Source organism: Taeniopygia guttata, chromosome 3 (genome assembly GCF_048771995.1).
Source record: "Taeniopygia guttata chromosome 3, bTaeGut7.mat, whole genome shotgun sequence".
In the NCBI taxonomy this organism is placed as follows: domain Eukaryota; kingdom Metazoa; phylum Chordata; class Aves; order Passeriformes; family Estrildidae; genus Taeniopygia; species Taeniopygia guttata.
Window position 1 is genome coordinate 114,292,306 of NC_133027.1, and position 27,183 is coordinate 114,319,488.

Consider the following 27,183-nt stretch of genomic DNA (forward strand, 5'->3'; position numbering starts at 1 on the left):
GAGTGAATATTTAATGTAAGTTGAATATAATATTAAGAATAGTTTCTGCACCTCAGGCCATGCCTACCTACAAACCTTGTCCTGAGGAAACAAATACCATGCAGGAAGGCATATGTGATACAGGCCCCAGAATTAACTCTTGATTATTTAAACAAACTTGCTAATGTAAGCACATTATTCAGCTCCTTTTTAATCTCCAACAAAGAATCAAGTTTGTGGCAAAAGTCCTCAAGAAGAAACAAGGTGAAAAGATTAACTGCTCCAACAAGCTTATATATTTTCATTCATCTTTCCAGAGAAAGGCTTAATTATTCAGCATAGTTATAACCTGCTAAAATGGGATTTGCAAAATACCAGCATGTCATCAACCAGTTGTTATCATCTCAGGATAACTTCCATAGAGCAAATGCACAATGTTAAATGACAAAGTCTGCAAGGCTTACAACAGAGAAAAGCCTGCAAGAGTGCCAATATTATTGACTCTTACTTTATGTTTTTTCTGTACTGAAAGTTGAACCTTAACTGCAAAAGCCCAGAGCAAATGGCTGAATAGTCTGTAATGCCTGATGGCTGTGTGCTGAGCAGTGATGCTCACACCATCAACATTCCTCTGGGCAGAACCACAGGCTCCAGGTCAAATCACTGATCCCTTTGGGAATCTCTCAGAGTTAGGCGAAAAGACCACTTCATAAAAGACAGCACAATGTTCTTCAAAGGGAACATGTCAGCAATATTACTGCAGCATGAATGTATCTCCTTATTAAATTTGTAACTGTGCTCTTTTTATTCTCTTGAATCTTGCTCACAGCTTCACAGCATGTGCCAAAATCACCAGAATACCTAACAACAACAGGACACAACACAGCTGGAAAATGCCTCAAAATACAGAGAAATTGCTGGACCTGCTTCCCTCTCCCTGTATCTCCCACTGCCAAAAAGGGGGCACACTGCAAGGCCACCACTGCTCTTAGCTCTGTGCCTGTGATCCTCATCACAACATCCACTCTGGAAGAGCTGGCTTTTCAATGAAGTGTCTCCATTCCAACAGACAGTTCTCTCCCCCTTTCCTACTATTCTTCATACATATACCTTATTACTATTCTTTATTACCATTCTCTCGTGTCACTTTGTGACTATTTCTGTTATCCAAACCTGCAGCTGGCTATCAGGGGCAGAACCTGGGTGCAGAGATTGAACCTGCAGTCTCCTCCCAGCTGTTGTGTCGAGCAGTGTGGCTGTCACCAACAGCAGGGGACGGTTCCTGGGCACAGCAGGCTGCTCTGCAGAGTTCAGGAGGCAGAAAAGAATTCGGGCTCTGCGGATCTCGTGCTGCTGACGGGTGGGCTGAGTCTGAGCCAGCAGGAAGGAGCAGGGGCAAAGGGTGCCAATCCAAGCAGGGCAAAAGGGAGCAGCTGAAAATTCACATCTGTGTGAAGCTGGAATGGGGACGTGCTCACACACGTCGGGCACCTCAGCTGTCACACCCTGTGCACACGCAGCGGCGGGAATGGTGAGTGGTGCAGGTGCCGTTATTTATTTCTTTATGTCTGTGTTTATAAACAACACTGTATATTGTTTTAACAGCAAGGATAAACATAAAGAATTCCAAAATACATCTCAGCAATAAACATAAACCTCAAGTTTTTTTAAAGCCCATCCCTCCCTCCAAAATTGTTTCAATCAGGGAAATAGTTAAATGGATTTCTTCTAACTTTGTACTTAAAGTAAAATTCACCTCAAGGCTGACAAGCATAGAAAATTTCAGTCCAATGGGTGAATTTTTTTTTGTTAAAGCTGCAATAGCCTGAAAACAGGGGCTTGTAATGAAGCTGCCCCATCAACCATAACCACACTGTCAGCAGAGCAACACAATCATATTGCCTGTGCAAAAAAGGAATGCATTTAACATTTTCTTCACTGTGTATTATCTATTAGCCGAGTTTGTCACAGAGATATGTGGCAGTTCCCTGCAATACTTACGAATATATGGCAAGGCAAACAAGAATCCATCTATGTCTGCTTCAGCACAGATTTGTCTTACTACATTTTGGCAAACAACCTCAAATCCGCCCTTCTCTTACCTTAGGTTTCTGTTAAATACTGTTACTAGCAAGAAACTGAAGTTGTCTGAAGCAAACATCTCAGATCTTCCCACTGCTATTCTCTATTACTAATGCACATTACATGTTCAATTCTCCCTTGCTGTTCCTATGAAAAAGGTCTTGTCAAAAACAGATTTCATTTTTTCTGTGTATGCACAAATTAGTTATGGATGATTAACAAAGCATTCATTCTTTTATTTGCTTTGGCTGAGACTTGATCTGTGTTACATTCATGTGAGGGAAGCACTCAATTTTACGTTGATTAAATATGAAACACTGCACTCTTGATAAAAAGAGTTGTATTCAGAGCTGCATATTATACTGACAAAAGATGCATGTTCTTGGGCTAATAGTTTCTTAAACAAGTTTTTCCAGATTTTTAATTGCAAAAAACTTGATACAGCTGCCTTTTTTTTTTTTTTCCCTTCTCAGCAAGTATTGGGCAGTGAGAACAATCTGGTGCAGTCTTAACAAACAACAATATTTATTTCAAATTCGATATAATAAAAAGGAATTTTCAAGTTCTGCCCCACAATTTGATTTCTTTGAACATAACTTGCATTATGAAACTTTTTTTAAAAAAGACTGCAAAACGAAGGTCAGACAACAAACCATAATTATAGAATTTGCCTTTTATTACATCAAAAATTCAACAAAAATAAAGAGGTATTGGAGAGGTCTTATGGAAACTTACAGGCAGACATAACTGAGAACTTAGCCCTGATCTGCTGTTACTGACCTCAGGTATCACAGGACAGCATGTGCACAAATGCTCCTCAGTAAGGCCCAGAAATTCTCCACGTCCATTAAACACAGTGAGAGAGCGACACCAAAAAGGATGCACCTCTCTTAAGCAACGTATGTAGGTACAAGCCTAACTCTCAGTACACAACCCACTTGTAATTAAATCAAGTTAAAGAAAGCCATGTGATTAAGCACCTTGTTAAATTTGAGAACAAATTATTAGCCCTTATAAAGCAGGAGATTCTATCTTGGGGTTTACAGCACATGAAAACAGACACGAGCCCACAGAAACACGCACGCAGGCAGAGTGCTGTGATACTTTTGCAAGAGGGGATTTATTTTTAGTGCAATTATACAGAGCAAGGGCAGCTCTTACTCAGGTTACGAGGAGGTCTGGCCATACAGTCATTCTTTTCTAAACCTTCAACAACAATTGATAGTCTTATTTTGCCAACGCTCCTGTGCCACAACAATAAATCTGTTCTTACACATCACCAAAATGAAAGCATGAACTTAAGAGTTTGCAATTTCACTGCCAAGGAGAGAGAGTCCTACCACAGCATGAGGCTAGGAAGAGCCAAAGCAAGGCAATCTTGATGCAAGTTGGGCTTAGAAAGGACAGCTAGTGCTCCACTGGAAGGTGATTTCTGAAATATCACAGCGCTGGATGAGAGCACAGCAAGAGAGAACAGATGGAAATTTGGCCAAAGCAGGTTATGTATGGTCTCTGAGCAAAAGGTCTCTGCTCCCCTGGAGGGAGGTGCTTGTTAGCTGGCAGGTTTTGAAGAGCCCAAAACCCATCTCCAGCACTAACATGGACAAGAATGGGCCAGCGAAGGCAGCCAGGCCCACGCTGCAGCACAGGGTGGGCTCCTGCAGGGCATGAGGAGCATGAGGGGTCCCAGGAACACCCACTCCTCCTCATGGACCTCACCCAGAGCAGGAACAACCTCTACCTGCAGCCATCAGGCAGTGCCTGTCTCCAAACCAAAACCCAATCCCACTTTTCCAGCCACAGGCTCCTGACCTGCACCAGCCATGGCACTCCCCTGGCTCTTGTTCCACAAGCCAGCTCCCTTCACCAAACCAGCAGAAAACACACTCATAAAAAAAACCAACCAAAACACAATGTTTCAGGTGGGTCAGACTGAGCCCTCCAAAGGCTGGGTGAGCACCAGCATGGGCACAGAGTGGGGCTGCTGCCCACAGCGTGGGGAGAGAGAGGATGGAGCGAGACCACCTGTTCTGACTGAGAATAGTTCAGCCATCACATGGGGTTACATTTTTATGCAATATTGTATGGAGGTTTACTCTTCCTGTCCTAGCCTGTGTGAACTCAGCTCCCTGTCCTTGCAGACAGAGGATGGTTGAACTGAGACAAAGGTTTTGTTTTTTTTTTTTCTTTAAGGAGCTCCAAAAACATTTTTTTTTCCTTTGCTGCAGGTCACATAAGAACACACAAAAGGACAAAGCAATAAATGCTCACATGCACTTTCTTGTCTTTATTTCCATTCTCTGGAATGAGGCCAGAGACATCTAAGTAGTGCACTCTGTTCTCTTCCACTCCCTCACAGAAATTATGGACTCTCCTTCGCAGCCAATTTCCTCCTCCTTCTGTCTGGGCCCAAGCCTCAACCACTACAAAACAATGTTCCCCTGTTCCTCTCCAGGGCCCATTCTCCATGCACCTAGCCCAGGCTCCCTGAGGCCTCCCAGACCTTTAAGGCTTTCCTTTTACAGATCCAGGATGAAAACCTGTTCTTTCTGCTTCGATTCGGGGAAAATTCCACTCTGTCCCCACTCTGCATATGAACTGGTCTCCTCCAGGTTTAGCCCCTCTGCTGCCACTGCTGAGGGCACCGGCACAGCACAGCCCTGCTCAAACGTACCTGGCACCATGAGAGCTGCCCTGGGAAATACAGAAACCTTTCATGGCACAGGCTCTGCCCAGCCTGAGCCTGACACTTTAAATTGGGCACGAGCAAGTCAAACAGCAGCTACATCTCATATTGCATCACTTCCCTCTTTTAAAAACTACCTAAGTTTTTTATTATTATTATTATTATTATTATTATTATTATTATTATTATTATTATACTTGCACAATTTATAACTCATAAAAATAAGTGCTACAAAGTAAATACTAGTTTCAAATAATTAGTTTTTACACATTCTGTTAAATGAATGTTATTCTCCACACTGCAGCTACCCCATGAACATTCCTGGAGCGCAACAGGCACAAGCACTGTCAACAATGCTAAAGCTCCCCTAGAAATAAATCCACATGTGTACAAAAGGCAAAGATGATCCTGATGGCTTGTTTATTAATAGATCATGTTGCCATCTAAAACAAACACAAAAAGAATAAATTAATAAATACAGAATATCTCAAGTGGAAGTACTTTCTTCTCCACTTCTTGGCTGTGAAGTCAACATAACTTACGGATTTGAAAAAATCTCAGTGCTAATTAACTTAATATTTGATCCATCCATATTTTAAAATATTCCACAATAAAAGCAAATTTAAAAATCAAAACTAAAAAACTCAACAGACATAAGCAGGCCTAATCTCACGATTATTGTTACGTAGAAGCACTTATGAGACACATGCATTAATCAATTATCAGAAAGTAGTGCTTCAGTCCCAGGAAGTCAGCAACAGCACTCGTATAATATTACAGAGAGCCTGATGTTTTGGCAAAACTAGAGCAGGAAAAAATGAAACTAAAAGGCATACTGTACATGTGACCTACAGGACTGGGATTATTACCTCTAAGCTTATTAAGAGTAAAAGCTGTCAGTCGGACCACCCCACAACCAGGGAGGAAAACTGAGATTACTCAGCAGCAAAAGGCATAAAAAAGGAGACGTGTCTCCTCGGAATGGACGGAGGCAGAGAGTGAACCACAGCCCTGCTTCAGCTATCTGAGCAGTAATTGGCTCACAGGAGCGACTGCCACGTTAAGGCATTATCATTATCTAGCTCACATAACTGGAAATTCACGCTCTGTTCTTTAAATTGGCTTAACCAGCAGCATCTGCAGCACTTTAATTAATTACAGCAATTGGCGTACCTTAAAAGTAGATGCACAGATCTGAAATGATAATGCCCCATGAGTAATAATTGTAAACTAGCATTAAACCAGACCAATCCTAAACAAAAACTAGGGTATACTGTTGGGCTTCGACAGAAAACAAGCTTCAGCCTAGTAATTATTATTGTCTGCCCAGGTTCACCAACAGATACTACAATTCTACGTGACACTTTACATCCAATTAGCTCAGGAACGCAGGAGCTCACAACATGTACAGCAAAAATCTGTTCAGGTTTGATGCTCTCCAGCCAAAATTTGCCCAGGCACCTAAATATGGGGTTCCTTGATAGATAAACTTTGAGTTAAAATCATAATAGAGACTGATTGCAACTATTTTTTTTTAGTACACTCCTTATAAAGAAATACAGAAGCCAGACATCACAGTAAGCTCAGAAAGTTTTTTTTGACAGCCATTAGCTTTGCTTCAGTAAAAAAATCCACAGGCACTGTATATAAACGTGGATTTATTTTCTTTCCTGGTATCTGCAGCTCTAAAATACAGAAGAATTACTTGGAAAAAAATTTGGAGACAAGAAGTTGAAAAACTCTTTTGTTCCTTTTATGTACAGCAACTTGAAATCTTTACTTAGAAGAAAATAATTTTTAAACCCTGACAGTGAAATCCGGGTACACATCCCGGAAAAATATAAAAGCTGTTCTTCATACCATTTCCAGCCAGAACACAAAACACTATCAAGATTTGTTGTGACTTGCTTCTGTACAATTTCTGGTTTAAAGACAGATTTTACGTTTAATTAGCACCATGCTGCAAAACGGGACATGAGAATTTTAATCAGGCATCTTGAATGTAATGGAAGTTAAAATATTTAAATAGCTCAGTGCTACTAAATTAATCAAATCTGATCCTCAAATTCATAGGTAATTTAGAGGTCAGAATACCTGGTTTAAAGGCCACTACCAAACCAAATTTTAACTCCCTATTCAGCTAACAGCAGTCTTACCTTTCACGGCTGTGTGAAAGAATGAAGCACAGCTTCCTTGATTCTAGTAAAGATGCGAAGTTTTGAACCTATTTTTAACCCAAAGAAACCCAAAACCAAAGAGTCAACTAAGAGATGACTTTTTAAGTTGCAAAAATTTTACCCATCTAATAAAAGCAGATGCTGCAGCACAAAATATGCCTTTGTGCAATGTTGTCCCGTGCCCATTTTTGAAAGCATGACTGCTCTCCTTGTAACTCACAGAACTCACACGGAGGCACAGCATCAGCAAGGCAGAGCACAAGCCCGAACAGCTAAAATACCAAGGCTGATGGAGCTGCAAAAACCAAAACCAGCAATCTTATGTAGCAACTCACACCACAGAGACATGCAAAAGGCAGCCAGAGGAGAAAAATACCTTTTCCAAAGCAGCAAAACCAGTGACTGTGCTTATATATACTCTGTGCCTACTGTGCCTGGGTTGTGCAGGCAGCAGCACAGCTTCACTGGTATATGTAATTTTAAGACATGAATATCTGTGCTCAGAAATACTCTGATAACATGGTTATCTTGGGCGTACAGAAAACAACTGCATGCACAAATAAACAGATACAGTCAATGTAATGACATTCATCTCCCAAGCACCCATTTATAAATCCCAGTCTAGAAACAATATGTGCTACTAAAGCACCAGCCTCTGAGGGAAAATGGCCACAGTGCAGGAAAAATACAAAATAAAATAATAATTCTTATCTAAGACTGATAGTTATTCCACACAGTCACCGGTTTGTGATGGAGAGGGATCACAAGCGCACAATACAAGTTATTCGTTGACTAAATATCATCCCGAAATGCTTGGCTATAAAGGTTGGAAGGATTAACACAAAAGGTCCCACTCCAAGACAAATGTCTCCTTCATAGTTCAGTTCACAGCCATCACAACTGCTCAGTCAGGCCTGCGATCCCAGAGCACCAGGCAGATACCTGCTAACCAAACACACCAAACACCTGGAAAATCTCTTGTTGGTTCTGGCACATTTTTACAGGAGAGTTTAATTACCACCACAGAGAAACAGACTTTTTAAACACACAAAGATCCCAAAATAGTTTCCACTCAAATCTCAGCACTTTCTGAAACAATTTCCACAGAGGAATTACGAATTTGCCATGCTGGCATGATTCACATGCCCCTTCCTCCCTTCTCCTCATTCAGTCTCTCACCTTTTCCAAGCAAAAAAATACGAGACAAGAACAGCTCCTCCCAGGTTTTAAGCTGCTTGTAGAAGCCTTACACGATTTAAGTGCACATTTATATAGAGGCAGCTTCTCAAAATAAATGCAGAGAAATGAATTCATTAACATACACTAAAACACGTTGGTGTCTGGTGTAACAATAAAATAACTCTGCGATTTTCCAACAAACCTTAAGTTTTAGGGGAAAAAAATTGCCATTGCAATTCACATTTTATATATATATATATTTGAATTTAAACATTCTTGTCTAATAATTATGCTCTTTCCTATGGCTTTGCATTTCAGAAACTATCTGAACTGTGCTTATCTTCTTTTATTTTCAGTAACAGACTACAGTATGAAAACTAAGATTTCTAAAGGAGAAAGGGCTGAATTTTAGCACTGAATACTGGATGGTAATTTTTCTACTCCCTCTACTGGCATACTTCAAAAGCAAGTAAAGAAAAACCTGAAGGGCATTCTAGTTTGTAAAACATAATGAGAAAAATTTTTTTAAACCTCAAAATAATTGTTTCCACAACTCAGCAAAATATTATTCTTAAATCTTGGGGATTTCCAAGCCATCAACAAATTTTTGGCAGATTTCTTCACTGTAAAAATTAACTGAGCACCTCAAAGAAAACCATCCTGGCCACTTTGTGTTAGAATTACTATCAAGTAGTCCCATCACCTGTCACTGATCTGATCAAAACAGGTCACTCTCTCAAACATACTCTGTGGCTAAAAGAGCCGAAGAGTGATCTACAGAATAGAAATCTACATGATTACCACAAGTCTACATAAATAAGCAAAAATATCCTGAGCTTAACGAGTTGCTACTTAAATGTTAGCCAGTGCTCTGTGAACCATTTTATATTAAAATTGGATAGTTCTAAACATCACACATACAAGAAGTATTGTTTGACACAGTGCCATTTTGATGATAAATTGCAATCTACAGCTCAAATAATTCTAGCCAGGGATTAACATTTCAGAGGCTGAGCCAGAGATTATGTGTGTGGATCTTGAATTTCATCATCTCCCTTCGGCACAATACCTCATTCTTCCTTTTTTCATCTATTCTCTCATGAAGGGTCAGGAAAGCTTAGCCTTGCTGTTTCATTCATTTCATCTCTACATTAAGCAGATACCTTGCAGTCTTTAGTTCTTACGTGTTATTCCATTACAAATACTACAGCCACACTGCGCCGTGCTCCGGCTAATGAGGCATGTACCAAATCAAAGGCTGCCATCAAGTGGCTGTAGCACACTGCCAGCACTGTGCAAAGTTAGTGCTCTGCACAGGATTTCACCAGGACACGCTGTTCAGGGTGCATCACACTCTGCCCTCATTTAAAGCTTTGGGGGAAATCCAGATGCTACGAGATAGTGGTCCCACACCATTTCATTTCCTTCCTTTCAAATTCTAAGGTCCAGCCTTAGAATTAGGTGCCAGAATCCTGCTGGCACCACCATGCAGAAGATGCTTCTGTTTCTCTCCAGTCTGGATCAGCAGGCTTCAGAATTTCTGCCATCATGTTGCTCATCACCGTGCACCAGGGGAGACCACTCTTAACCACCAAAAGCTTTCCAGCTAGCAGCGGGACAAGAAGGGTGTCACAGAGTGGGGGGTTTCACACAAGATGGGGAGAATAAACACAGTTTCTTGTGCCACCATACCCAGTTTCAAATCAAACTGCATTAAAGATTGTGAATCCCTACTCACCCTGAAACTGAGGACAATGTGAGAGCTCTTCAATGATAGTGATGAATATCTTCAGCATTACTCAGCAATTTGAAGCAACTGTGCCCTGACAGACCATTCTTCAGCACAAGCATTCCATCCCACCCACACAACTGGCCTTTCCATACAGGTACTGTATCGCCACATACCATCAGCCCTAAACCACAGCCTGTTACTCCAACTCATCTCTGCCTGACAGGTACAAAACCAACCAGCCACAAACCAAGTAAAGCCACTTTCAAAGAATCACAGATTCACCAAACGGGCAAGCTGGGGAAGGACCATAGCTGGGATTGTCTAGTCCAAGCTCACTGTTCAAGCAGGGTCCCCTCAGAGCATGTTACTCAGGACATTGTCCAGACGGATGTCCATCTCCAGTGAGGGAGACTCCACCACCGCTCTGGGCAACCTTTCTAGCACTTAGCCACAATCACAGTAAAGCTTTTCCTCCTCATGTTCAGATAGAGCTTCCTTTGTTCCAGTTTTTGCTTGTTGCCTCTCACCCTATTGCTTGACACTACCAAGAGGAGCCTGACTCCATCCTCTTGACACCCTCCTCCAAATACTGATCTATGTTGGTAAGAACCCCTCACACTCTTCTTCAGCCTGAACAGGCCCAGCTCCCTCAGCCTCCCTCATAACTGAGATGTTCCAGCCCACAGAACATCCCCAGAGCCCTCCTGTGGATTCACTCCAGGACTCTCTTGTACACAGGGGCCCAGAAGTGGACACAGCACTCCAGATGAGGCCTCTCCAGAACTGACAAGAGTGGCAGAATTCCCTCCCTCAGCTTCCTTCTTCTCACTTTTCAGTGCACCAAGATAGATATTTCCCCCCAGCAAAAAAGAGTGGTGTGTTTCTAAAAACTGTGATAATTTTGCTACTACAGGGAAAAAACTTTGCACATGCCATGGGACACAGAACAGCTCTGCATGGTAGGGATGAGACTAAAAGTTACCCAGATGTGTCTTCTGAGATCACGTCCATCCACAGCATGACTTCCAGCAATTCAGCTGTCACTTAAAACAACACCTTCCATCTTGCAGTTGCAATAAAAATGCCAAGAAAATATGATTTGAATGTAATTGATGAAGACAGACACAATCCTCTTCATTTCTGGAAGGGTTTGGCTCCAAAGTATAAAAAGCTGGAGTGCCTTGTTCTCCCTGCTGCCCACAGTGCCTGACCATCCAGTCTCCCCTGGTCTCCCCTTGCCACTGTCATTAGCCATGTCTTGCATCTTGGACTTCTCCTTTTCTGATGGTAGCTGATTTCTATGTTCTTTTTGTGTTCTTTTCAGAATTCATTTAGCACTCAAAAGTGGAAAGCACTACCAAATCTCACATTTCAAATAATTTCTCACTTTTCAACAGGAAAAAAAAGATTAAGTAACTAATTTTCATTCCAGGGATCTACTTTATAGATAAAAAATAGGAGACAATTCTTCACATTATTTTCAACATCACTTCTGGTTTGGTAATTATTGTATGTATTTTTTGAATTTTGTGCTGTGCCTTCCTTTGACTGGAGACTGTTTCATGGAATTGTTTTGCTTTAGGGAGGAAAGCTTTAAGACCTGCCTGTAGGTCTGACTTCCTCCTCCTCCTCCTGAGGGTGCTGTTCAGTCTTGAACTGTGTCTGCTGAAGAGCAGCCAGGACCCAGCACACTGCAATAAGTTGCTTCTCTCTGGAGTTGCCACAGCATTCTCCTTGGAAATATTCTGTCACGTTACCAGGGTCCCCTTGTTGTTCAGGGGTGAACTTCCAAACCATCTGAGCAGAGAATTTCCCCAAATACTGGCCCATTTTCCTCCCACACTCCATGGCACTCACGACTGCCCACCCTTGGGGCAGATCTATGAATGACCTGCCCACAAATCTCCCTCCTGACTCTGCTGGTGTGGACAGCCCTGAGGAGTCACAGCAGACACAGCAACAACTCAACGCTTTCCTTAGCGCCCAAGGGAAACACAAAATTCTCAAAAGCTGGAACAGGCCTGGAGGAGGAAAAAGGAGTGAGAAGCTGGGGAAAATCATCCTCCTGTTTCCCTCCAGACTGCAAAATTAACCCTGTCCTGGCCACTGTCCATACAGTCCACTGTGCTCAGAACAGCAACCTTTGAGTTCAGGGACACAACTCTGTATGAGTCATACATTTGGCAAATATTCAGTTTATTCTTATATTTATGCTAGTATGTGTAAACAGAGAAAGCACTGATAAGTTACAAAATGCCCTTTACAGCAACTTATTCATTACCATTTTATTCAGGCAATCTTTCCAGCCAAGACTCAGGTTGCCACCATACTTAAGCTAAACCAGAAAAGGTTTGTTTCTACTGCCTGTCAAGATTCAAGAAGCCATTTAGCTCAAATATTGATAATGCAAAACAATAAGAAAGGAGAAACTTCACAGGAAAAAACACAATGTGATGGTGTAGCATCAATTCAGAATGAGGAATATGCTGGGAGGGAAATGAATGAAATGGCATCAATTAAGTTATGGAGGTCAATTAATTTCTATTATATTAAACTCTATTAAGACAGCTAACAACCAAAGATAAGAGGCTGAAAGAAATAACACTCAGAGCTATTACACTGCCAGATGGTTTCCCTAATAACAAGGGTTTTCAGGAGGACAGAACTCTCTTATTTTCCTGTCAGCTGGCTAGTCTTCTGCTGCTGGCCACTATTTTTAAATAATATGTTCTCAGTTAAACTACAACTGCTTGCATGTACAATCCTATCCAGTTACTTAATGCAGAGCTACATTTTACACAATAATGGATATTTTGATTCTTTTTTTTGACACGTATTTCCGTACCTTGAGCACATGCAATTGGAAGGTATTATCTCAAATCAACCAAAATATTCAATTTGACTCCCAGATTATCTGCCTTTGAAGGTGACTTATATCAAAAATATTTTTCATTAAATGCACTGCCATTTTTCCCATTTTCCATACCGAATATTTTGTACTACATGGCAGCAGCATATGCTGATGTTTTAACACTGCACAGCTACCAGGTCAAAAATGAAATTTATCCATCCTAATGCTGCCCCAGACAGTGGTATTTTACATAATGATATTCAGAACTGCATCAGGAGCAAACACACAGCCGTGACTGCATGGAGATGCAAAAACACACTCAGACACGGAAAACCAGAAAAAATGTGGCAAGCTGAACAAGCTTAAAAGCCAACACTTTTCTATTAAAAGGCAAACACTTTTCTATTAAAAGGCAAGTTGCTTGGCTCAGCTTATGCCTGGAGTATGATTAGAACCCCACTGTAAAACAATTACCAAGACACTCTCATGTATTTGATGTCTGAAAGAGAAACGACCTCATGCAGACTCTTGCACACGCTGGCCAGTGTGTTTTACTGCTGATTTCCTATGAATAAACATGTGCTAAGAGTGGCTGAAACACACTGCTGCTTTTAAACATGCCTAATGTAGTATTAGAGGTTTGTTTCCAAAGCTGTCTGCCTTGTTTATCAGCTTCCCCCCTCCAGCTGGCAAAGGACATCACTGATAGAACTCCAATCACTGCCTTGTACAACTTGGCTATAGGAGACAGATTCTTCTAGCAGGAAATAGCCTCCCCTCAAACACCCACACAAAATGGTCCTAAGCAATTTAGAAAACAGTTGTACTTTACTGCTGTGAATCAGTAATAACTGTATAAATCAAATGTTGCCATGTATGTTCGTGTACCACACTTTGTGAGACACAAAGGCAGAGCCTCACACCCGGGATGCTCTGCCCAGAGCCCAAGGGCCTCCTCTTTCCCACTGCCACTTGCAGGATCCTTCCATGTAACTGTAGCAGAAATATCAGAAAATTAGATGTCTCCTTCACCAGAAAATGTTAAGCCAAAATACTGCAATACAGTTTTTAAAATTGCCATAGCATCTGTCAAATTATATTTGATATAGATGCACTTAGTGCAGCTATTAACACAGCATTAGAAGCAACACTATTTAAAGCACAGTTTGGGCCCTGTATTTCATTTAGGAGATGAAGATTGAATGCCAAAAGAAAATTTTCGTAACAATTTTTGAAAAAGAAACAGCAGAGAAGACATCGATGGACTCATATTTCACACTCATTCAGGATTAAAAAAGCTATTAAAAGTGTAAGAAGTTAATTAGATCTTAGGAGTTGTTTCAGCAATTTCTCTAAAATTCTTATTTAAATAAGATTTTTGTCATCTCTCATCTCTGCTTTAATAGGTTATTATGTATTAATGTCAGAAAGGATTCAAAGTGGCCCTAGTTCCAGGTGATCTGGGCACAGTCTTGTTTTGGTCAGAAGGAAAACACATTGCAGACAGTAATTTGTATGTCCTAAGTGAACACTAACAGGCTTTGCCTGGGGATACAGGAGTGTCTGCAGGTCAAAATATCAATTAATTAACTGTGATGTTCAAAAAGGTTTATGGAGCTCTTGCCCTCACAATGCCTGCCTGGAACCAGGGCTGCTGGTGCCTCCCCATTGTACTGGGCCATGTAGAGGGGAAGAAACCCCAGTCTTTCACACTAGCCCTAAATACAAGTGGTAGTTTACTTGTCCTACAGCATCTGGTGTAGAACTTCTCCAGCAGAACTCAAGTGTGCAATCCACTTCCACTCTCTTCTGTACTTTTCAGAGAAGATGCCAAATCCAAGGGGATTGTAAGTAAGGGACTCCTGCAGGGTCAGTGTGGACACAGAGAGGGGTCACCCATCCTCAGACACCCCAAAGCAGAGTGATCCCCTCTGTGCAGAAGCCTCTCTCCTACTCCTTTCTGGTTAAAATTATCCAGAAAGGCCATCCTGGAGCACAGAAGGAACAACAATGTATTACTGGAAAAGCACAGGATCAGGCCTCCAAGAAAGATTTCCTACCCTTGGTTCCTTTACAACCAGAGCAGCCAATCAAGACAACAATTTCTGCAAGTTTTGCTCCAAAGGCCTAATCTCAGAGATTTCTCAACTAGAACAAAGTGCTAAATATTTAATGTAAGCAAAAACTAAAAGTGAAACAGGTTTTCTGAATCTCTATTACATTTAAAGCTGAACAAGACAGCTGACAAAGCAGCATTTAATTCCTAGCTATATCTAAACCAGAATACTCAGCCTAATTTACACAGGCAGCTAGTCACAGTTCACATAATCACACACAGCAGAATATGACAGGGGAATTAAAGGACCAGGAAAGCATGTCTGAACTATAAGCTATTCTAAATATATTAAATGCAGACATTTAATTCAGAAAAAAAGCTAATCCAATCAATTATTATTTTAAGCGAAAAATTACTTCATGCAATAAAACAAAAATGCATCAAGAGGCTTTTACTACTGTTTAGGAAATAGCCAATTTAAACTTGAGCTCTCACATGGTACAAAGATGCACTAGAAGAGATACCCAAGATATTGCAATAAATTCTGATATAGAAACTGATCAGCAAGTAAGGAATTCATCCTGTTCCTATGTCAGTCTTTCCCCCCAGTTTCTACCAGCAAATGGCATCGGCAGTACTGAGAATTTCAATTCCCTATGTTAGGCTGGCATTTGCTCCCCAACATCTATTTCCAGAAACAGGTGGGAAGATCAGACTTGGGCTTTCATTCAGATGTAGGGCAAAACTTGCCCTTGCAGAGTTAAATATAGAGTTACAGTAGTAAAACATATCCAACCACCCAGTAAAAATGCATGCTTTTCCCAAAATTCTGGGCTAATTACTGCGCCTATTCAAATGAGTTATTTCTCTAAAAGATTCTTCTGGAAAACAACATATTCAGAGCTGTATCTGATGAAAACATAACTTTTTGCTAACACCTCATTTTATTGTATCACATTTAAAATTGGTCTCCTTTAAGACTAGAATGAAATTAATTTCTATGTCCCACCACCTGCCCTCTCTTTCCCATTACTTTCACCTTATTTTATCACCTTTATTAGTGATGTCATGCCAGGCATTTCAAGAGAGAGAAATAATCTCCCCAAACCTGTGAGTGGTAAAACATGCTCCAGGGCATTCAAAATGAGAAATCATCATGAGCAACCATGATCCAGAATTTCAGAGGCAACGGGGGGAAGGGTGAACTGGGGGATGATAACTACAAAAAACACACAGGTACCAATAAAATGAAGCTGATTATGCCCATTGCTCTGTAATGTTTTCTAATATTTCTTTTATTTTGAGGCTTTGCTGATATTTGAGTGGAAGCCAATTCAGAACTCTTTCTGGGCTGGGGTCCCTGTAACTACACAAGAGCCACAGACAGAAGGAAGTCAGATCTCATTTTTCAGCTTAAACTCGTTACTCTTTGTAACTCTTCCCTGAAGGCCAGCATGAACAGCAAACTCTAGATTCCTTTTTTTCCTCATTCCAGAAGTTTCAGTGGGTCTATTCAAAAAGGGATCATTAGAAAACAGTGTCTAATGTAGTGTGTAAAAAGGCACCAAAGCCTTTTGGAAGACTCTCTCAAAAGGACAGATGCAGAAGTCAGTGCAGTTTCCTAACTCTCAGTATAAGGACAGCCTGGAAATCCTGCCTGGATGCTTCCCCAGGCAGGGACAGAGTGCAGGCAGAGCTGGGCACAGCCAGCTCCTGAAAGCTCCTGAAAGCCACGGGCAGCAGGAGCAGAGCAGGCACTGAGCACTCCATAAATGAATCGTGGAAAGAGAACGCTAATGACCTGCTAATGCAATCAGGGGAAGTGAAATCCCACATGTAACCACTGTCACATTACTGGGCAGAGGTGAGAAGGAGGGAGCAGGCTCTGTTCTCCAGAGCTGTAATTGCTAAGACAACCAAGAGCACCCTGAAGTGTATCAGCAAAGATCTGGGCCAGAATGAGTCCCCACAAGGCCAATGGAGCATTGGAAGAGGCTGACTGGCAATGCTGCAGAGAGCCCACCTTAAATTTTTTTGTAAAACTGTTTAGGCAAGTGTTTGTCTGGAATTATGCTGCCTTGGGGCAACAGTACAAGACAGGCGAGGCTGCCTCCAGCTCCAACTCACAGGAATGTACGAGCAAAGCTTCAACAGGTGGGGCATGTTTCTCCATTCTTCTGCCGAATCAGTAGGTCTGGAATTAGCAAAGACCAAGTTTTAATAGGCCTGCCACATAAAAAGAGGGCTACAGCTTGTGTCAGGAACAACAGCAATTATTGTCAGAATTTCCTACTGGAAAGGGCTTGCTCACCACCGGACTGAGCCCTGGGAATGACCTGTGGACAACAGTGAAACATAAGCACAGGTGAGAAGATAGAGAAGCCTACTAGGAACTTTGGAAAATATTACTATTACTATGCTATTAGACACACAAACATGGGCTCAAAAATATTTTTGACAACTTGTTTCATAGTCTGTGCAGTTTCAACTCAGAAAACATTCCATGATTTTAAGCTTCATTGAGAATGTAGGAAGTAACTGTCTACAAAACTGCCAGCAAACAAGTAAACATTATAGTTTATCTTCACGATGTTCTTATGTACTTTTTCCATGCTTTGAGCATGCTAGGAAGCGAAATGACATTTTTTCCATTCCTTCAGATACTTTTATTTGAGACAAAGTTCTTGTACATAGACCCAGTGAAAGCTTCCACATCTTTGGACCAATTTAAACCTCCTCTCCTCCCTCCTGCCTCATGAAGTAAAAGCAGATAATCAATTACACAGAATGTGGTTAAAGAGAGATTAAATTAGAGACAAGAAAGTTATCAGTAAATATGCACAGAACACAGCTGTGAAGGAGATAAATACATAGAAAAGGCAGATGGAAAGTGAATACCAAGATTTAAATGGTAAGAAACCGCTCTATGATCAAACTATTTATGGATTATACATACAGTAGATGACAAAGTTCACCTACTAGAATACAAATGCAGAGTGACTAGGGCAATAAAAACACAGCCAGAAAAAAATCTACAATAATCAAGGTCATGAAGTAATGTACATTTAACCCAAACAACAAAATAACTACAAAAAACAAGTATCTTGTTTCCTTTTCATTTACAGCATGGCTTCTTTGCACAGATCATTTCATCATTACTTAAAAAATCCCTCTGAAAGTACAGAATAAACTTGTTTGGAATTTGGCAGCATCTGCCTGCAAATGCATCAAACTGCAGCTGTATATCTCTTCTACCTGGTATTTGTCCAGCCACAGTGAAGCATAACAACATTATTTTGGAGACTGACTTTTAATGCTAATTAAGAAAAAGAAACAAACTCAAAATTTCTAGCAGAATTCACATAGCTTCACAATTAAAGCATACCCCTAAGCTCTTCAGACTTCAGTATTTTGTGTTCTGAGTGTTGCTGACCAAAGAGGAAGGGAAGCCCGGCAGCCTAGCAGCACAGAAAACATCCCCAGACAAAACAGAAAAGGTCCCAAAGGACTCTGCATGTCCCTGTGCTTCCCAAAGGTGACCTGGTCTTGCCAGGTTAGCAACAAATACATTGTTGTAAAACCAGGCAAAATACACTTTATGCCCGAAGAAGGTCACTGCCTATAATTTAAGGAGTGAGGAGAAAAACCTCCTGCCTGCCTGGCTGCCCTGTTTCTGACAGGCTCTGGAGTGTCAGCCAGCCACTGGAACATCTGGGACTTGCTCGAACCGATGAACATGTTTTCATCCACCACTAAGTGGAGCTGTTACCCTGGGAAAAGAGTTTATCCAGCTCTACCAGCATTTAAAAAAAAAAAAAAAAAAAAAGGTGACTGAAAGCAGCCAGTTTTATAGTTTATCTCTCGGTAATTTTTGCAGTAAAATTATTACATATATAATTCTGAGGATACTGCTTCTATATCCTCCAATCAAAGAATAAACATCTGCCTACCGGTGAGTATTTGGCAGTTTTTGTGAGATGAACTAACAGCACAAGTGAAGTTGTAAAGAAGTTCCCACGTAACAGAAGATTGCACAGCTCAGCAAAGGTGTGAGGCACAGAGCAGCAGAGGGTCTGCTGCCCCTCCACAGGGAATACACTGACACCTACAGAAAGCAGGACACAAGCTCACTCTACATGCCCCATAGAAAACCCTGGAAAAAAATCATCTGCAACATCACAGGAAATCCAGCTATACCCAGAGGGGCTGGCTGAGAAACACACTGACATTGTTTTATCCAGAGCTACTTGTATGGTGACAACTGGAGACAGAGACTTCCCTGATTAAAATAAACTACGTGAGAAAGAAAAGGAAACTCCAGGAAACAGTAACTAAACTATGTTTTGTGTTAACAAGTGTCCTAGGTGAAAATAGAAACTTGACATTTAAAACAAAAGTATAAATAAAGAACTTTGCTTTCAGCCCTTTTAAATGTTCAGCTACTGATGATAAGAATTAGATATTCAAATCACTTTCCAATACTGACAAGAAAAAGAAGCATTTTTAGGTAGAAAAGGCTAGAATGCAAAATCCATTGCTTCCCCATGCTTCAGTGCTATGTGGTACTACTTGGTAGAAGAGTAATTTCTTTTCTGTTTAAAAGCAATATAAAAATTATCTTACTGAGAAACAGTCTGTAATGAAACGATACTAATGAGCAACAAACACTGTCTTGACACCACAATCCTTTAAAACAATATTTGAAGACGAAGTTTCTTTTCCAAACCCTGGGCAGAGCAGCTTCCCCTTTTCCAGGCAGGCAGCCCCGGGGTGGAAGGGGAAGGGACAAAGTGCCTCATGGAGCACTTGTCCCATGCCATGTCAACACTGCCCCTGGCAAAGGCTGCTGCTTGTCCAGCTCCCCGGGAAGTGCTGGCAGCTCCTGGCTTGGAGGAGCCGAGACTCACTCCCAGGAGCAGCTTTTGGGTTTTCTGTGGGGCACAGGGCATGCAGAGGGATCCCAGGGAGTGACCTGCACTCCTCACTGCCATCCTCCCCAAATTGCCCACCACCACAGGCGGGCAGCGAAGCCCTGCTCTCCCCCAGAAGGGTGTGCTGCCTTTGGGAGGTCCAGATCTCATAACCCAGCTCTGACTTGTTCACTGCCCTGCTCAGACACAAACCATGTGTCACAGCCCATAAAACAGTGAGTCATGACCAACTCTGACTTGTTCTCTCCACTGCTCACAGCAAACCAATGCAAGCAGACTGAGGCTTACAGGGAAGGAAAGAAGCAGTGTAGTATAGCACTCCCCTCTCCTGCATTTCCATTGTAACATCAGAATAGGTATTTTAATAAGCCTTCATTACTACAGAGCTAGGGCTTATGGTGGTTCAGCTGCTCAAATTTAATTCAAGATGTTTTCAGCATCTGGACACCTTTCAATATTTTTAAATTATTAAGTCTTATATGTATAAAAAACCCCGTAACATTCCAGCTTACATTCTCTATGACAAACATCCATTCCTTGTCTTCAAACTCTTCAGCGTGGGGATCCTAGAAAAACAAACCAGAGAATTTGAGTTTATAAATAATCAAGGATGCAAGATACTGCAAAACAGCCAAGATTTTCATATACTCTGAATTTTACCCACAGAAGATGCCAGAGGGAAATATTTTAGCGAGGATGTAGGCTTTGTGACATGTCCACTATATGATGAACAAGTTGGGGTAAAACTGCCAGTGAGGATTTAATAGAGACTCCTAAAAATACAAATATGAGGTTGATGCTGATGAAGAGCTGTAATTCAGTTTCCTTTCATCCAGTGGGGAAAAAAAAAAAAGCAAAATCTCTCTTTAATTCTCAAGTTCCACCTCCCAAATAAACACAGCTAATCCAAATCTTCCACAGGAGTGGCAAGATGCACACCCCAACCTCACCAGACCCAGACCCTATGGGCACAAGCAAAGATCCAAAGTCACAGCTTCAGCACAGCACCTCCTTCCACTGCAGATTTCTTCCATGCTTATCCTGAGTTCAAAACACTTCTATCATATCACATGGAGGATCAGAAAACATTTTCACTAACAGGAAGAAAAATAACAATGAAGTTCATATATTTGGCACATTTTTATTTTTTTAAATTTAATGAGCTTTCAGTCTGCTGGAGTGGTCTGTGTTGTTGTTGTCTGAAAGCAAAATAACAGTGAAGACACTAAGCTGATCCTCTCAAACCTCTATCAAGGATCCTACTTTAAACAAAATACTTTTTTTTAATAATTAATCATCCAGTCCAAGTTCTGAACAACTGCAGCAAAACTTCTACTCCTCCTGCAAAATAGAACCTCACACCAAGAGAATGTGTCTTGAGTCTTTTTTTTTTTTTTTTACATGAAAGCTGCTTTTGCCATAGCTCAATTCTATTCCATTATTTCTAGGTACAGGAGAACACTCACTCACTCCTCTGCCCCGATGTTTGCATGCTATAGGTGTTTGGAGATAAATGTCACTTCCATGCCATCAGCATTTCCCAACATCATTTTTGAGACCCCTCAGCATCTCAGTTTCCTTGCTATTGTTTGGCAACTGGTCCTGACACTACAGCAAGCATGTAAATTCCATCTTCCTGCTCTACATTAACAAAATGCATCAAGATATTTTGCTCCCACTTTACATCCATTAGTACCATCCTCATTTTTATTCCAGAATGCTACAAGCCTCACATTTAACCTTCTTGACTCACCTTATCTTAGTCTTTGCTTTAACCCGTTTCACTTCAGTTTTGCTTTGAAGTCAGACAAGGGGAGAGGTACTGTACCACTTTTTAACTAGTTCTCTTTGAATACACAAAATATTTTGTAAGTAATGAGCTTACAGCACCAACAACCAGAGAAGAGTTGTTTGTTTTTTTAAAAAGAGCACACTTGGGATGTGTGCTCTTAATTAAACCTCCTCTTTGGATGAACTACAATAACACCTCTAGGAGGATATTACCCCATCTCCTCCTGTGCATCCTTCCTCCAAAAAGCAGCCAAGTGGGTTTCCCTTGTGACCCCCCCTGTAAAACACTTTTAGTGAAAGAATATAAGATGTTGCTAAAAACTTAGGTCAAAACTGACGATTCATTTTTTTATATTAATAAATCTTTTAAGAGTTTTTTTTTTTTTTTCAAGAAACTAATTTAAATGCTGTAAATGAGTGTCAAAACCTGCTGTACCACTAACCATAAGGATGGAAGGGCAAGTAGATACATACAAAATTATACTGAGGTATCTCCATGTTCCAATTAATGTCTTGTAAATATCAGATTATGTAATTATATCTCCATCACATTAACCAGGTTTCTGGAATTCTGCATTATGTAAATAAAGCACGATACCTTCGGGTCTGGGGTATACTATATAAATTCTAAAGACGTAACTAACTTTCTGTAATCCAGCTATTAAATACTTAAAATTTTTAAGAGTTAACCTGGGGCAATTACCTTTCTGTAAAATTGCTTCCTTTGATACAGCATGAAATGACATAATGAGATTTAATGGGATCATTAACCACTTTATGTTTTAATAAGCTACTCCATAATAAGTGACTCAACTCTTAAATATTTCATCCTGCTCAATATTTTTTCCCCTAACTCCCACAAAAGCTATTAGGACAAGTTTGCAGGCTGACCTTATACTGCTTCCAAAGTCAAGGTCCAGCATTTTACCCCATATAACAAACAAAACATTCCTTGTTTTGTTTCTTCAAGGCAATAATCTATAAAGTCAAATCAAGCTCTCTGTCAGGGGCAATAAAACTCACACCTCTGAGGGCTACAGAACCAGGTGCTCTGCTGAGTATTTCTGATCATCTGACAGAGCAAAATAACACTGTATAATGCAAAGACTCCTTAATGTTCAACATTTTAGCACACACTTGAAAGCAAGTTGTGAACACTTCAGGAAGATAAATGCAGTGTATTGCCCCAAAACAGCCCTTAAAAGCTTCAAGGACTTCTCTAATGAACAGCCTTACCAAATGTTCAGAGTATGAAATATGCTGATGTATGAACACTTTGCATATGTGTAGGATATTCCAGATCTAAAGGCAAATCCAGATTTTTTTTTTTAAGCCATGTTTTTTTGTCAGTTTTAAAATGTCTCCAGAAAGAGAAAACCCTGAATAATTGTATATACATAAGCCTCAGCATTTTCTCAAAACAGACACATAAGGCTTCACTCTTCCACTAAAATGCTTTTATCAGAAGCCTAAGGAGCAGCATAGAGAGTCCTATTTCTAATTAACTTACAACTTTATTACGTGGTCACATAAACAGATACTTGTATGATTACAGTTATAACACAGGTTCTATTGCAAACAACATGTTACATTTGGGGCTAATATTTACTCATGTAGTCTCCATAACAGGTGTTGTTTCTGTAAATCTGGCTAATCTTTAATCTTATTTTGGATTTGAAGAGAGTAAATACCAGTAAAAAAACCCACAACATCAAACACTTCTCTCACTGGCTAATCCATATTCTCCATTCACTTCCCACAAAAAACCTCACGATGTATCTAGCAAACTAGTATTTGAGGATTATAGCATAAGTGACTGTGCTTTAGGAAAGAAAATGCTATTCTAAAGAAGAATAACTCCAGGAGTAATGGTTATAGCAGCCTTTGGAATGCTCCAACACTCCATGAAAGCACTCCAGGGCATACAAAACCTCACCTCACCTGCAAGCACAGTATTCTTGCAGGTATTCATAGAACACTTTAGGTATTCCCAGATACAAGCTGGGAATACCTGAAGTCAAGAGTTATAAACAGACCTCAATCCCACTTCCTAAAAGCAAATGATAATGAAAATTACCTAAAAAAATAAAGGAGAAAATTGCCTCACATCTCTCTGTAACATAAGGGGAGTTGGCAAGAGATTTTTTTTTTTGTTTTTGCTAATGCATATTTGTTTCACCAGTGTACCAAAGATGCAGAACTACACTCTGTCCAACAGTCACTATGGGTTCACCATGAATTGAGAACTGTAAGCATTAGGGCAAATGGATTGAACAGCTTGTTGCTCCTCCTCATTTTACTATGTTAAAAAAGAACCATTTTTTAGTACCGAGACGTGAGTCCCATTTTTACGTCTCAGTTTGATGTTCCCTTTCAGCAGCTTTAACTAGGTTTTAGAGCTCTTTTTCTCCATCTGTTTTTCCTCTCCTTTTTGTCTCATAAGGTGACCTTAGTGTGCCAAAAGTAATACTCAGGTAAGAAGCAAATAGTAGGGAATTGTCCTGCAAGAGACAGGACATTAGCTTTTCATTGCAATCCCACCCCTTGGCTTCTTTCTGTGACACCATTCTGCCCATCCACATGACAACTACCCAAAAAGTCAACTCTTCTGGGCTTGGGAAGAGCAAAGGACACGTCAGACACATTTTTCTGTTCTCTGTTGATCAGTCCATCATGAACCCATTCTTGCCAAGGACTAGATCCTTCCTGCAGAGTACAAGGTGGTTTCAGATGACTGAAGAAAGGTAAACCTTCTCCAATAATTCAGGTTATATTCAGATTTACTTTTGTATTTCTTGTAATAGGAACAAAGGCTATATCAGGGGACTGTTGCATTTCCTAACCAGCAGGCAGAGTGGGTAGGGAAGATCTTCAGACTGTTAGTCCCTTCCTCCCTTCCTTCCCCACGCCTCCTCCCTGAGCGTTCCTGCTTTTTGAAGCTTGTCTTTCAATTAGATCACTTCATAGCAGCCTTAATCTTCAGCCTTTCTTCCTGGGGAATAACTGCTTAGGGACTGTCACAGGGAATCACATCAAGCACTGACAGGGTGTGTGATCTCCCCTCATCACTGACCTGCAGCAGATGCTCCGGGTTCTCCAGCATCTGTCCTCAGCTTTTGTACTCGCCTGCCTGAAACTGCACAAGACTCCAAATTTGACCCAATTCCTGTTGCTTTCAATGCCGATTAGGGAGGTCTGATTAGTCTAGAAAATCACATACAGCTGTGATCAGCTTTAATTGATGCTGCCAAGAGCAGGGAGCCCTGAGGAGAGCGGCAGGAACATCCCTGTGCGTCCCCACACCAAGCTCACACTTCCTGGTAAAGCCTCTGGGCTAGAAAGGCAACAAGCACTGAATGTCCTTTTTTTTTTTCAATATTTTTTAAAAATTAGTCCCCCACTAATCCTTTAAGTTTTTAACCATTTAATTTTTTTATATGCAAATGTGCTTACTTCCCCAAGCTTATGATATTTCTATCTGACACACAACACCTTGCCTCTGGAACAGGTTTTCACTCCCATGGAGTATTCTCCATAGTTCTGGTCAAGCCCCTGCTCCCTCCTAAGGCAAAATAAGTATGCTCTGAACTGAACTTGGTCTTTACTTCTGAGAAATGTCTTTATGAAGAGGTTTTGGTGCTCTTTTTTTTCCTCCCTGAGATAACACATTGGCTTTGGTGCAGTGCTCCTGCTACAGCGTGGCAGGATTTTATTCTATAAAATCAAAGCATGATCAACTTGGGCTTTCAAGAAGAATGATAAGGATTTTTTCTGAGTAACGTATGGGGACAGCAATACTTTCAACTACACAAGTATGTCTTGATCATCTATTTCATTCTTATTTTAGTCATAAATATTTTTTGTGTGCTTAGAAAGCTATGCCTTTAAAAATGTCTTTTTCAAACCTTGGAATTAAGAGTTGGTAATGGTCATTGCTGTTGCAATGGTACATTGGTGTGATAAACCACGTACATTACTGACAAAACAAGTGTTCTGTGTAATCCAATGAAGCAAAGTCCATGCTTACTCCTGAAGAACAAACATTTTTGGACAGGAAGGCACTCTGCTTTTAAGCTAGAAAATAATGATGTTGCAATTTAAATCCTCACAGTACAACTGATGTTCATTTAGCTTTACTAAAAGCATTGAGCTTGCTTGGCATTGAAAGTTCCTGGTTTAAAATCTCTCTCAGATAAAGATTTGTGTTTGTATATAAACCCACAGAAAACTGTACAAGTTTCCATATGTGGTAGTTAAACTTTGCTAATTCAGGGACTCTAAAAAATTAACTTCTGGAGCACAACCATGGTAACAAAAAAAAAGTGGGAATTCAGCTCTGGCTTTTCTGGCATTTGTGAATATTTCCATGAAAGCACTACAAATTATGGATTTTGCACAATAGGCTTATTGTTTCACGATGTTTCTTTCTCCCCAGCTTGGCTGAAAAAACCCCAAGGCATAACTAAATATCAGTGTGGAGCTCAGCAAAGGAAGAAGTTAAACTTTCAGAACAGATGGAACTTTTTATGTAATTAGCACTTCAGTGGCTGGATGGGCAGGAGCTACAACTAGTCAAGGGAAGCTGAATCAATATATCCATATGATTCTTTTCCCCACATGACTCCAGGGCATGATGAAATTTTACCAGCAGCCTGGAATTAATTGAAACAAACAAACAAAAAAGGCTTACATTTACTTGAAATTAAAGTTTTATAAATGAAGGCTGTAATCTCTTCAGTACTTTGCTTGTGCAAGAATTACAAACATGTTGTTGTAAGCAAGGTAACACCCAAAGTAGGGCTGTGCAGATAATGCAGAATATCTCATCTGTTGACTGAACACACGGACTTTGCTTAGCCAGCTCTCAAGTGTCCAGGACTGACTACAGGAGAGAAGACTCTTAACATTCTCATCAGCACTTGAAACCCTGACTTATCTCCTAATCCTACCAGCAGCACATTTCAGCAGCCACTTACGAATGCGCTGCCACTACAGCGTGAATCACTTCCCACAACACATAGCTGTCTGTCTGGAGCCCACTCCTTCCATTCCCAACAGCAGCACTGCACTCATCTGTTATCTGTGACTGCTGCACAGCCCTGTGGCTGCAGCCAGCTCCCAGCCCTGCCTCTGCCAGGCTGGACAGGGAGGCAGCAGCTCCCTGAGCCTCTGGGCTGGCAGTGCCAGCGAGCAGCTCCTGTGTGTTAAACAAGCCAGGCTGAGTGCACACACTGCAGAGTGCCAAACCTTCAGGAACCACCCTCCTTTGCAGGAACTGCCTCCAAAAAGGCTTGTTACAGAACTGCAAGATGAGCAGCCTCTTTCTCTGAGCTTTACTGTTTTCAGTCTTTTTGTCCCCTTTCTTCTAGAGCAGGGAACAATAGGAACAGCCAAGTTCCAAGCCAGCTCCCAGCAAGGTGGCTGCAGAGTGCCATCACATACTTCCCTTCCCTCTGCTCCTGGGCTGCCCAGACAGTGCAGCAGCTGTGTGACAGCCAGTTCTGGACTGCCTGTGCCCAGAACCTACCAGCGACAGAAGTGCCAGCTCTGTGGGTGCTGGGACGTGTCCTGCGCTGCAGCTGGAGCACCACAGAGCCAGCAAAGCCATCGGGGCTGGGCCAACACCATCTTCTGCCTGCAATCCCCTGCCCCTCACAGCTGGCTCAGGCAGCAGGTCTCACACACTACAGCACTCCTGGGGCATCACACGGCTTGTTCA

At 41.1% G+C, this 27,183-nt stretch overlaps 1 protein-coding gene across 15 annotated transcripts in view; it reads right to left on the minus strand.

Moving 5' to 3' along the window:
- EHBP1 (EH domain binding protein 1) overlaps positions 1-27,183 on the minus strand; it is a 199,395-nt gene that overhangs the window by 134,789 nt on the left and 37,423 nt on the right. For all 15 annotated transcript variants that reach the window (XM_072927669.1, XM_041714846.2, XM_041714844.2 and 12 more), the window contains exon 5: positions 20,186-20,239. In XM_072927669.1, coding sequence (XP_072783770.1) covers positions 20,186-20,239 — 54 coding nt within the window. The remainder of the gene's footprint in view (positions 1-20,185; positions 20,240-27,183) is intronic.